This window comes from Chinchilla lanigera, unplaced genomic scaffold, assembly GCF_000276665.1.
Source record: "Chinchilla lanigera isolate Chin_1 unplaced genomic scaffold, ChiLan1.0 scaffold00012, whole genome shotgun sequence".
Lineage (NCBI taxonomy): Eukaryota > Metazoa > Chordata > Mammalia > Rodentia > Chinchillidae > Chinchilla > Chinchilla lanigera.
Window position 1 is genome coordinate 29,899,439 of NW_004955413.1, and position 12,203 is coordinate 29,911,641.

General features: G+C 58.8%; 1 protein-coding gene across 1 annotated transcript in view; it reads left to right on the plus strand.

Annotated features, from left to right (window-relative positions):
- Fbln1 (fibulin 1) overlaps positions 1-11,875 on the plus strand; it is a gene marked incomplete at its 5' end in the record, with an annotated part of 74,180 nt that extends 62,305 nt beyond the window's left edge. The window contains 1 exon segment of the mRNA XM_005379491.2: positions 11,079-11,875. Coding sequence (XP_005379548.1) covers positions 11,079-11,218 — 140 coding nt within the window. The 3' untranslated portion in view covers positions 11,219-11,875.
- Between the last annotated feature and the right edge of the window lie 328 nt (positions 11,876-12,203).

The window sequence follows — 12,203 nt, forward strand, 5'->3', positions numbered from 1 at the left end:
TGGGTCCCCCACCACATGCGGTCGTGGTGCCCTGGTCTTTGGAATTCAGGACCCTGGGGAGCTTTCCCTGCCCACAGGTGGGCCCTTTCCTCTCCTCAGTATCCACAGGGTGTCCTGTCCCATCCCCGTGTCCTCTCCTAGTGGGGCTGGGGGCCAGACCAGGCAGGTCCTGCAGAGAGGGGACCAGGCCTGGTGTTTCTGGCTGCATCCTTCTCTCTGAACCTGTGGTGGCAACCTCATTCTTGGCTTGGGACAGCGCCCTCAGCCGCCTCCCCTCCTGCTTCCTCCCCTGCCTGCTTCCACCCACGGCCCTGGCCCTGTCCACCTGGCCACAGAGGCTGCTCCGGCTAGACCCGAGCCCAGAGCACTCACCCCCGCATTCCTATGCCGTCCTCGAAAACCCGCCCGGGACGAGGCCTGAGCCTGTGCCCTGGGCGAAGGAAGGAACGGAATGAAGTGACCGCACCTGAAGAACCGCAGAGCCGGGGGTGTGCTGGTTTCAGGCCTGCCCTGGGCAGCACGGAGCTCACGTCAGGCACTGGCTTAGATGCCAGTGGGGGAGGAATGTTTCTGGGGGTGGTGCGGGCTGCTCCCCACTGCAGCCCAGGAGGCCCCAGAGCCCCGGTGCAGCTCCGCACACTGTAGCACACCTAAGGGGGCCCTGCCAGCTTGCAGCACTCACTGGACACCAGTTGCCCTGGGCCATGCCCTGGGCAGCCACTGGCACCAGGCTGATTCTGCCTGTGGCTGCAGGGCCGTGTTAATGTATAGCTGATCTCGTAGCTTTTTTGCAAGCAACCTGGGACATCACGAGCTGACAGTTGGGAGGTCAGCAGAGGCTTCTTGGAGGAGGGGACGCCAAGCAGCCAGGGATGTGTGAGGACCACAGTGAGACCTGGGCTGCTCATTCCCAGGCTTTTGTCCTTGAGGCCAGCATGAAACCCCACTGACCTCTGGTCTGTCCGGCTGCCATCTACACTGTGGGCATCTGTCCATGGCAGTGAAGATCTCCGCGTCTGTGCGGTCGAAAGAAAGGTTCCAAATGCTGCCATGCCTGGGAAAGGGCAGGGTCCTGGACTCCTGCCCCACCGGGGGCTGCTACCTGGAGTCTCCCCGCCACTTTCTTCCCATTTCCGACCCCTAGGCTGGCGGGGCCTGGGGCCGGAGGAGCCCTGGGCCAAACTCCTTCCTAGGTGGCAGATGCTGGGGGCGTCTGGGGGCTGGGCGGGGTCGGCGCTGGCTGGAAATGGGCTTCCCTGATGGGACATGAAGACGCAGGCCCGGGTTGTTTTGTGCACTCATCTCTGGGTGAGCCCTGCGGTCTGATTCAGCGGCTGTGGGTGTGCGTGTGGGTGTGCGCGGGATGGCAGGTGTGTGAGTGCACATGGTGTTTGATCTCCAAGCTGTGTGGACAGAGGATGGCCCTGTGGAATGAAGGCCGGACCCGCATCCTAGCCCAAGGCTTCCCCAGGCCCAGGGACGGATAAGATTCTGCCAAGTTTTGCTCTGGAGTTGCCTCGTACCGCCCCCGAGCATTCACCAGAGTCCTTCCTTTCACAAGTGACAGGCGTTAGGTCCTCATGCAGCCTGGTAGAACAGCCACCTGGGCTGGCATCGTCATTTATGAGGGAAAAACAGAAGTGCTTAGCCCGACATAGTGTTGCACACCTGAAATTCCAGCACTGTGGGAGGCTGAGGCAGGAAGATTGCAAGTTCAAACCCAGCCTGGGCAGATCCTTTTCAAAATAATAAAAAAGGACTGGGAATATAGGTCAGTGACAGAGTGGGAGTCCTGGCCTAGGGTCCCACGGCCAGCAAGCCAGAGCTGCAGGTCCCAAGCAGGTTGGTGGTCTGTTCTCCACCTTCCTTAAGCACCTAAGCCTCCGGGCAGCGCCTGGGTAAAGCTGCTGCAGGGACCATGGGAAGCAGCTCCTACACTGCAGCCAGCCAGGCACTGTAGCAGCCCGGACCGGTGGCCGGAAGGACGGGCCAGCTCCCCTTGGAGGCGGCTACCCTGTGAGGGTTAAGGAGCAGTGCCCTAATCACAGAGTCCGATTGGCGTGCCAGGGACGCGACTTAGGCAGCAGCCCGCCTCGGAGCCTGGCCCGCAGTGGGGTCAGCAGCCAGGGCTCGAGAGCGGGTGCTTTGTGCGTCTGAGTTCTCTCTGATTCCATCTCCGTCTGGCCAGGACAGAAGTTGCCCTGGTGTGGTCAGCAGGGACACGGAGGACGCGAGGGAGCAAAACCCAACAGAGCAGGAGCGGGTTACTCCTTGCAGCGCCAGAGAGGAGGGCGGCACCGGCGGGGTCCCCGGGGCCGGGAGCGGGAACAGGACCCGCAGTGGAGGCTTCCAGCGCAGTCCAGGCGAGCGGCTCCCCACAGGGTCTTAGTGGTGGCGCCAGTTCTTGGGGTCCCTGTGAAGCGTGGGTGCGGCCGCACAGTCTCTGTGGAGGGTGGGGTCACAGGCTGTCCCTGCTAGGGTCCCCAGGGGGTGGCTGTATACAACAGGGAACTGGATGGGCCACACCCAGGAGCTGGGAGGGGGCAGAACACTGGAAACCGGGTCCAGGGTGACTGAGTCCTGCCAGCAGGAGGAAGTCCAATGTATATTTAAAATGGACACACGCGGGGGCTATGGCACAGGCCTGTATTCCCAGTACCAGGAGGCTGAGGCAGGAGGGTCAGAAGTTCAAGCTAGTGAGTGACTTGAGACCGGCTCAGAATGAAAGGTGGAAAAGGACTGGGGATGTGGCTCAGTGCAAAGCCCTTGGTTTGATCTCCAGTACTGGGGGAGAAAGGAGGAGGAGAAGGAGGAGGAGGAGGAAAACGAAAAACAGAACAAACGGCCCCCAGAACTTCAGGGGGAGGGCTCAACAGCTCACGCGCCGGGCGCTGCCCGTGCCTGATGATGCGGAGCCTGAGCCTGAGCCGGTACGGGCACAGCGACAGTGCTGCCAGGCCTGGTGGGGGAAGGTGGAGGCCCCGCCCCCAAGTCCTGTGCACTACATATCGTCCTATTTATTCAGCACGCACCCGGGCCCTGCAATGGTGCTGAGGAACAAATCCTGCCTTCAGGAAGGAGTCCCAGCTTCCATAGCATCCTCCTCTGAATGCCTGCAGTTCAAAGTGCCTGTTTTTGAGGAGTTGCCTGCTTCCTCATTAATATCTCTGAGGGACAGAGGAGTGGTGTGTGGCAGGGCCGCCATGGACAGTTGACTGTGTTGTATACTGCAAAACCCAAAGGTCCCAGCTAGCAGGGTCCTGATCACCTCTTTAAAATCGTCCCTGCATAAGGGGTTAAATAAGCGCTGCTGACCTGGAGACTGATTTGGCAAGCTTGGCCCGGGCTCAGTACACATTACGAATGACATTCAGAAATTCCACCTAAAAACAACAGCACAGCCATCCCTGCCCAGCGATGAGTGATCGGCCCTGTCCCAGCTTTCACGGCAAATCCCAGGATTAGGCGCCTTCTCTTCTCAGGGAGGCACAGCCCTGTCACCCCGGGCCGCACCCTGGCCAGCTGCCAAGTCCTCTCCCTTGATGGCCCAGCCTCCCAGGGCCTGAGTAGGCCAGGCCCGGCTCCCGCTGGAGGCCGGGGACGGAGGAGGGCGGTGCCTCAGGGGCCTGGCAGGAGCGAGGCAGGGACAGAAGGGACCCCCCCCCCCCGGGGCAGAGGGGCTGTGTCTGGTGGCAGCTGTCATGCTCCGGAGCACGCAGGCCGTCCTCCTGCCCGGGGTCCGGGTGTCACTGCCACCGCTGCGACCAGGTGGGTCTTGGTGGGCTCGGCCTCCGCTGGGAGCTGGATGGAGCCAGTGACTGGGGCCCCGGGGAGGGCCCGTAAGAACACCACCATCAGGGACCTGCCTCAGCCTGGCCCAGACCATGGCCAGCTGCGGAGGGCGTGGGAGGTGCCTGTCCCTCTCCCAGGACCTTGTGGTTCAGCTGCTGCAACCTGCTGCCCCTGCAGAGCCCACAGGTGACGCAGCTGGGCCCTGAGGTGCTACCGGAGCTGGGACAGCAGCGGCCTGAGGGAGGCAGGGGAGGAGGAACGCGCCGGGCCTGCCTGGGCTCAGGCCGGGAGACTTCTGGGCCGGTGGGTGCCGGAAACCACGCTGACCCACGCTGCTGGGTCCCCGCAGCCACACGCCCGAGTCCGGGGGATGGGGTGGGAGGAGCACAGTGCCCAGGGCTGAGGCAGACAGAGGCCGCTCAGGTGCCCGCCAGCCCTGGGCCTGACCGGTGCTCACAGTGGTGTCTCCTGCGTGGCTCCACAGCCTGGACCTGCTCCCCACCCCGCTCCTGCCCTGGAGAAGAGACAGTGTGGGAGGCCGGGATGACGTCCTCGTTTGTCCTGGTCGCTGCTGTGCCCCTGGGGCCCCTCCCAGTGCCGGGGGCAGGGAGGGGTGTTTCCGGGCCCCAAGTCCTTCTGCCCTCTGCTCTGCCCCACCCACCTGGCCACACACGGACCTCAGACCAGCGTGCCCCTACCTTTCTCCTGTTCCCACCTTTTGCCAAGATGGTCCCCTCCTCCTCCTGCTGGCAAATTGCTATTCATCCAACAAAGCCCAGGTCAGCTATCACTACCTCTCAGACACCTTCCATGCCCCCCATGCAGCATTCCCGGCTCCTTCTCCTTGCTTCTTCAGAACCTGGGTGAGCCAGGGACTTCTCACCCACCTGCAACAATGTGTACCCCAGTCAGGGCCTGCTCTAAGAGACATTCAGGGATCAAGATGGGGGCAGATGTGGGTCCCTATATGAGACACTTTCTGTTGCAGATGCAGGGACAGCATGTGCAAAGGCCTTGGGGCAGGTGAGCCTGCAGGACTGGACCTGTAGCAGAGCCACAGGGAGGTGGTGGTGAGGGCAGGGTCTGGAGGCCTGTGGAATTCAACTCCTCTGCCTCTGGCTTTTCCATGGAGAGGCTGGTGGGAGCTGGGTAAAGGTTTCAAGACGAGGAGAGAGTTGACCTGATGCTTGTAGGGGCCACTCTTGGTGTGAGTGGCAACAGTGGGCACCTGGGCCAGGACGACAGTGGCCCAGACCAGACAGGGCCAGGAGAAAGAGTGGGAAGGGGACAGGTCGGGGAGGGACGGGAAGGTGGTGAAAGGTTCTGCCCGTTATCAAAGTGCAGGTGCATACAGCCAGGAGGCTGAGACAGGGAGGTGTGTGGGGAAGGCTTGGGGGAGATTGTGAGGCTGCTTTGGGCTTGTGAGACACCACTCGGGTGGTGGCTGGCGTGGGAGAGGCTGGGTGGCGTACGCACATGGCAGGGGGTAGAGTCTGATGGTGGCCACGCTTGCCACCCCAGGGAGAGGGGAGAGGGGCCAAGCCAGAGGTCAGGGCGATGGCAGGAGCTGGCCACAGAGGGGCAGGAGAGGCGCCGGGGTGCGTCCGGCCCCAGGCGCAGCTGCACCTGGCTGATGAGCTGAGGCAAGGTGGGAGGAGACAGGATTCGCAAGGCTGAGCTGTTGCTGACCTGGTGAGCCTGTTTCTATGGCAACAGGAGGAGGAAAAGCACTGGCGGGTGCCGTCCTCCCGGTCTGCTTTCTTGCACGCACACACACACACACGCACCCACATGCTGTGCACGCACAGGCAGGTGTGCCCACTGACAGGTCTCCCGGCCGGTCCGGCTGCAGGACCAACCCCCGCAAGCTGACAGGGGCCGCCAAGGGGTTAAAAGTAGTCGACGCAGCTTCCTCGTCTCCTGAGCTCCTTCCGGGAGGGTCCCCATCCTGCAGAGTGATTTGCTAGCCTCTCCTGCTGCCCGTGAGGCACATTTGCAAGCTTTGATGCCTTTGAAGGCACCAGCCACCTTCATAAATTATTCTTGTTTTTAAACAAAGTCCTTCAGCCGAACGGCAGTAGAAGCAGTTTGTGCAAAACTGGGGGGGCGGGGGTCTGGTGCCAGCCCCGTAGGAGACTCTCGGGGAGAAAACTCAGGCGCAGGGAGCGGTCAGGCCGGTGATGTGAGTTCGGAGCCTGCCGCGCAGCATACGGGGACTGGATGTGGGTTCCTGCCGGTGTGACCATCCCAGGTGACCGTGAGCGGGCAGAGTTTGAGGCCCAGCCTGGCCCCGTCCTCATATCTCAGACTCGTCGCCGCTGTGTCCATGCCGGCGGTGAGCACAGCCCCCAGAGTAGACACCTAATAAGCGTTTGGTTGATGGCTGAGGGTTCTGTGAGTCTCACCTGTGCCAGAAGCGTCTGTGGGACCGCAGCTTGGGAAAGGGACCCTGGAGGAGGCGTCAGCCAGCGGAAGCACTTCCTGTCCTCATGGGGGGGCTCATTCTTGGCGCTGCTCGGGACAGAAAGAAGGGACGTCTCTTCACGCGTCCGTGTGACCCACCCCACCGAAATGCCAGGGAGGATGAAGGCATCAAGCTGCCCTGCCCACACTCTCGCACCCGTGCCCGTGCCCAAGTCCCTCCCAGCTCCGCCCCCTCCGCCACCGCAGCCCCGTCGCCTCCCCCTGTCCACGGCTGAGCTGCCAATAGCCACGGGCACCGCCGATCTCCGGGGCTGGCGGCAGCCGTCCCCTTCGAAGCGTCTGCGCTGCCTCCCAGGAGGCCTGGGGTGGGGGAGCGTGTATAATAATGAAGAAATCTGGGCCGTGAGTTTTGCTGAGACATGTGGAGTGACATTTGGTATTTTAAATATGCAGCCCGGACCCCTGTCCTCCTCCCTTCCTCCCCGGCCACTTCTCCGGGCAGGCAGAGGTCCGGAGCGCTGTCCTTCGGCTGTGAGCGCTCTAGGCTTCACCACTCCCTCCCGCTGCTCTCACCACAGGTGTGTGCCTCAGCCCAGGGCAGCACGTTCTGGAAGTGTCCTGCGTGACATGTCACACGTGCAGGTGACAGCGGGTTGGGAGGTCAGTCCCAGCTCGAGTGGAACCCACTGCCCCGTTAGCTTGGCACGTGGGACACGCTGCCCTGAGCCTCGCTTTGTCCCCCAAGAATGAACGTGACCGTCTTTCCTCCGTTTGTGGTGTGGGGACCATTGAGACAGGAGCGCGTGGAGTCCTCAGCCTCCGCTCCCCTCCCCTGGCAGCGTGGCCCATCTGCACCCCGATGTGTTGCTTTGAGGGTTCAAGCTGAGCGCCCCTGATCCAGAAATTCAAAAATCCAAAATGCTTCAAACTCCGACAGTTTTCAAATGCTGTGGGCACACCACAAGTGGAAAGTTCCACAGTGTGAAACTCTGGTTCGTGCACAAAATTGTGAAAAGTAGAGAAATTATTTCCAGGCTGTGTGAGCAGGCGCAAGGAAGCGTAAATGAATTTCCTGTTTACCCTGGTTCCGTCTTCGAGACAGCTCTCGTTATGTAACTGCGAATACTCCCAAATACAGAGTGCCGGTCCCAAGCATTTCGGAAAGGTGTCCTCCACCCGGGCCTCAGCATTTCTTCTTGTTCTTGATGTTCCTCTTGCCTTGCTTTACGTGGCCCGCTCAGCATGCAGGGACTGTGATTCCTATGCAGGGACCTTCGCTGTTGGCTTCTATCCAGTGCCGGACATGTCTGTGACGAGCAAGACCTCGGCGGACCCTCTGAGCCCCTTGTCCCACTTTACCCCTCTCCCTGCCACAGCTGGTGGCACCGAGTGGCCACCAAGTCAGGACAGTGAGGCCTGGCCTTCTTTCGTTGCCCTTTTTCCTGAGAGGTCAGCATCTGACATCTCAAGTGCTCTGGCTGTTGGTTATGATTGCTCAATACTCCCATACACTACAATCATTTTCAACTTTAGAAACTGTGCTTCTAGAGCTGGGTGTGGTGGTGCACACCTGTAATCCCAGCCCTCAGGAGGCTGAGGCAGGAGGACTGTTGCGAGTTTGAGACCAGCCTGGGCTACCAAGTGAGCTCAAGGCCAGCCTGAACTACATAGTGAGACCCTGTCTCAAAAAGAAAAAAAAGAATGAAAGAAATTGTGCTTCTTACTAAAATCTTTAGTTCATCCATTCATTCAACAACCACATATTGAGTGCGTCAAGCATAGCTTGGGCCTGTAGACCCACTATGTGCTGAGAGCCAGGGATATAGGAGCTGCCAGGTGAGACAGTGCTCCAGGCAGAGAGAAGCCTCCTTGTCTGATTTCAGGTGGAACAGGCTCTCATTCTCTTCCCAGAGCCTGGCCTCTGCCTTTTTGCATGCAGTCACTGCCTTCTGAAAGCCCCGGTGCCTTCCAGGGGTCTGAGGTAGCTCGCAGGTCTGGGTTCATGTCCGTGTTTGTGGAGCTCACTCTGATCCCCCTGCTCACTTTCCTCATTCAGTTAGGACCCCAGGGCTCCTAGCTGCAGACAGAGCTTCCAGGTGGATGGTGCTTAGTGGGAGGTCACCCTGCTAGCCAGCGTTGACCATCACAGCGGTCACCCTGCCGGTCAGTGTCAAGGCTGTGACTTGGATCTCTGCAGATCAGTGTCTCAAGTCGAATCAGAGACACAGACCCACGCAGACAGCCCCGGGGCTGGCCTTTACCACCTCACAGTCAGATGGCACAAGCGGGCGGATGGCTTCAAGGTCCAGATACAGGGACCACAGATGCCAGGAGCCGTAGCATTCTCCCCAAGGGAGGGAGCGGCAGGCTTCGCACTCAGGATCCTGCATCCTCGGAGCATCAGCTGCAGTTTCAAAGCGGAGCCAAGACATGAAGAGAATGCCCTAGGGCGCCTGCATTTTTCAACGGGGAGCAAAGGCTTAATTATATCTTTAAGAGGCACGGACATGCCGAGGAATACCAGCCACATCTGAGACCCCTAGCAGAAATGCCAAGGACCCAGATTTGGAAGATTAACACGTTGAACTCAGCACTATGGCCTCTTTCTTCCCCTGAGCCCTTGGAAAGGAGGGGAGGTAGATGCTGCAGCAGCAGCCGTGCTGGAAACGCGCCTCTCTCTTTGTCCTGTGTTTTACCGCTAGAGCAGCCAATCCAGCTAACACTACCCTTACGCAGGGCCTTCTGTGGCTCCCCCTTTCCTCCAGCACAAAGTTTTGTCTTCCTCCCATCCAGTAATCACAGCCCAACTCCCGCTGTATGTCTGTCCAGGCACTGGGACAGACCCTAGCCCAAACAGGAGGCTGACTGTGGGTGTCCCTGAAAGGGGCAGGTGCAGCGTCATAGCTGAAAGACCAGGGTACCATGTGACCCTGTGACCCAAAGAAGGCTGAGAAGACTTCAGGCCTTGGTGTCCAGCTGGCCCTAGTGCCTGGCACCTGAAAAGTGCCAAATAAATACCCGTAGGATCAAGTGGGTGGATGGGACTGGACCCTTTGATGGGCTTTGTGATGTCTGCAAAACCTCCTCTCCTCCCTTGCTTTTCTGCAGTGGGAAATTAGCAAAAGATCTGAGATAACAGGAGTCTGGCGCCCCTGGTGGGGAGAAAGCCAGAAAGTTCCATGAGTCCCATGAGGTGAGGTCCCTGGGCAGCATTCATCCCTTCAGCCTCACCTGCCTGTCTCGCTCCAAGACCGACAGCGCCCCCAGGACTGTCCTGAGATCTCAGACCTTTGGGCTTTGCACAAGTCCTTCTTGCTCTCTTGGACCTACTTATTCTTCAAAACTCAATTTCCTCTGTAATTCCCTTAAAGCTACCTGTGCATTGTAGCTTCCATTGGATAAATGGATGGTAAGATGAAAAGTGGATGGATGGATAAATCAGTCAATCAGTTCATTGGTGGATGGGTGAGTGGGTGGATGGATGGATGGGTCAGTCAGTTGATTGGTGGGTGGGTGGATGGATGCATCAGTTGATTGCTGGATGGGTGAGTCGATGATGGGCGGGTGGATGGATCAGTCAGTTGATTGGTGGATGGGTAAGTGGGTGGATAGATGAATGGGTCAATCAGTTGATTGCTGGGTGGGTGAGTGGGTGGATGGATGGACGGGTCAGTCTCAAGGATTCCCATGCTATGCTCGGAGCTATGGAGGGCCACACGCATGTGTGGGTTCAGCATGGAGCCCACCCTGTGTGCAACAGGTAGCCCAGTCCAGGGAAGGCAAGAAAGTGTGCCCTAGTCCTTTGCCTGGACTGAAGATGCCCCTGGGTGTTCAGACAAGATGAAGCTCTGATGGCAAGCCAGGCAGCGGGCGGAGAAAGGGCGCTGGCCACCTGCAGAGCCCATGCGACCCTCTGCCTTGAAGCCTGAGCCCAGGCCTTTGCTGCCCAAGCTGGGCTGACCCCACACACCTGGCCGTGGCCCATGGTGGTCCCACTTGCAGAGATCGGCCTGGGATCAGCAGTTCCTCAGCAAACAGCCTGGCTGCTTCTCAACTTGTGGTCATGGTGCTGCAGGCTCCAGGCTTGACAGAGCACCAGTCTGCAGGCTTGAACGCTTCCTCCAGGGAGCCTGTCCTGATTTCCCCCGCCTTCCTCACACCTCACCTCCACTCTTGCCTTGGTGGATGGCGCACACACTTCTACTGGAGCACAGGACCTTCCTGTTTTTAATCCTAGACTCCACCAGCTTTGAAACCAGGGCTCTGTCAGTTGTCCCTGCGACACTGTAGACGGGTCCTGGTGCCTACTGAGGATAAATTGCTGAGCGGGGACACTTGGGGCTGATGCTATGCCTGACGCTGTGCTGGGCACCAGACTGTGTGATGCAGAAGGCCCAGGGTGCGCCCTGTGTGAGTCAGGACCACCCAGCTTGGAGAAGGAATCCAGGACCCCCTGTGACCCTTAGCTACCACAAGGAAAGATCACGGCTTCCTTTCTTCCTGGAATGGGCAGAAGGCAGGGCAGGGGTCTATTGGGCATCTTCTCCATGCCGGGTCTTCTAAGTCCTGCCAGGTAGAGCAGAAACTTGGTCCCGGAGCTCTCCTGCTGCTCTCCTCGCTGTGCGTGCTGGACAGGAAGTAGTGCGCGCCCTGTCAGGGGTCCCCAGAGGTGTGTGCAGAACCCAGAGCGACCACTTGGGAGGGGATGTTATGCTGGGGTTTCTAGCGACTGGCCCAGGCTGTGCCCCTGGCAACGGAAGTCCCTTCCTAGCCCTGAGGTTCCTAAGGGGAAGTCAGTCCCCAGATGTCCGTGTGGCCATAGTCCCTGCTAACCCCCAGTGCACCTTCTGCTCTCTCCCCAGGTGTCGTGCGCCAAGTGCGGCCCATCGTGGGCCCATTCCATGCCGTCCTGAAGCTGGAGATGAACTACGTGGTCGGGGGTGTGGTCTCCCACCGAAACGTCGTCAACGTCCACATCTTTGTCTCTGAGTACTGGTTCTGAAGGCAGGGCCGCAGCACAGCCAAGGGGCACCCCCTCACACCCAGGCAAATCACAGCTGCTGAGTTCTGCTCCGTACCTGTCTGCACCACTCAGGCAGTGCATAATGTCATGTGTTGGTTTGTAGCCTTAGACCCAGGTGTATTACACTGAGCCGGGGGTCCATCCATCTAATGTATCTGACTTTTAAATAATGCATCCAGTCACTCAGCTGTTTGGTTGAAAACCTTGGTTTTTTTTTTTTTAATGCAAGGACTAAATGCTGCTCCCTTCTCTGCCTGTGGGATGGGCCTTGCCCATGGGACCCAGCAAAGAGACATTTTCAAGGGGGCAGCCAGGTGTCCAGATGCCAAGTTCTTGCCCTGATGACATGAAATTTGTTAGCTTAATACTTTTTTTTTTTTTGCCAGTCAGATATGCATGTTCCAAGTTCAGGGCTGCTGAACAGAAGCACACACACGTAGCACCCCATTCCCCCTGGAAGCAGCACTTAGGAGGCAAACTACAGTCCTGTTGACAGGCAGGAAAATCCCTTGGGAAAGACATGGGCCATTGGGCTGGGTGTGGCCCAGTGTGCACACCAGGGGCCTGGCTGGGCTCCTCTGTACCCTGTACCCACTTTTTCTACAGGTGAAAAATAAACAGCTTTGTGATCTCCGATGGCCTGTATGTGGGAGTCTTTCAAGAAGGGGCTCCTAGCTGGGCATGGTGGTGCAAACCTGTAATCCTGGCACTGTAAAGACTCAGGCAGGAGTATATTGCCATGAGTTTGAGACCAGTTTGCACTACATAGTAAGTTCAAAGCCAGCCTGAACTTTAGAGTGAGACCCTGTCTCCCCCGCCACCAAAAAAGTTCTGTTACTTTTCTCGTTGCTGAGAAAAAATGCCTGATACCCACAAATTAAAGGAGGAGAGGTTTATCTAGCTCACAGTTTGTAGGGATTCAGTCCATAATCAGCTGGCTCCAAGGTGGGGTGAAATGGCAGAG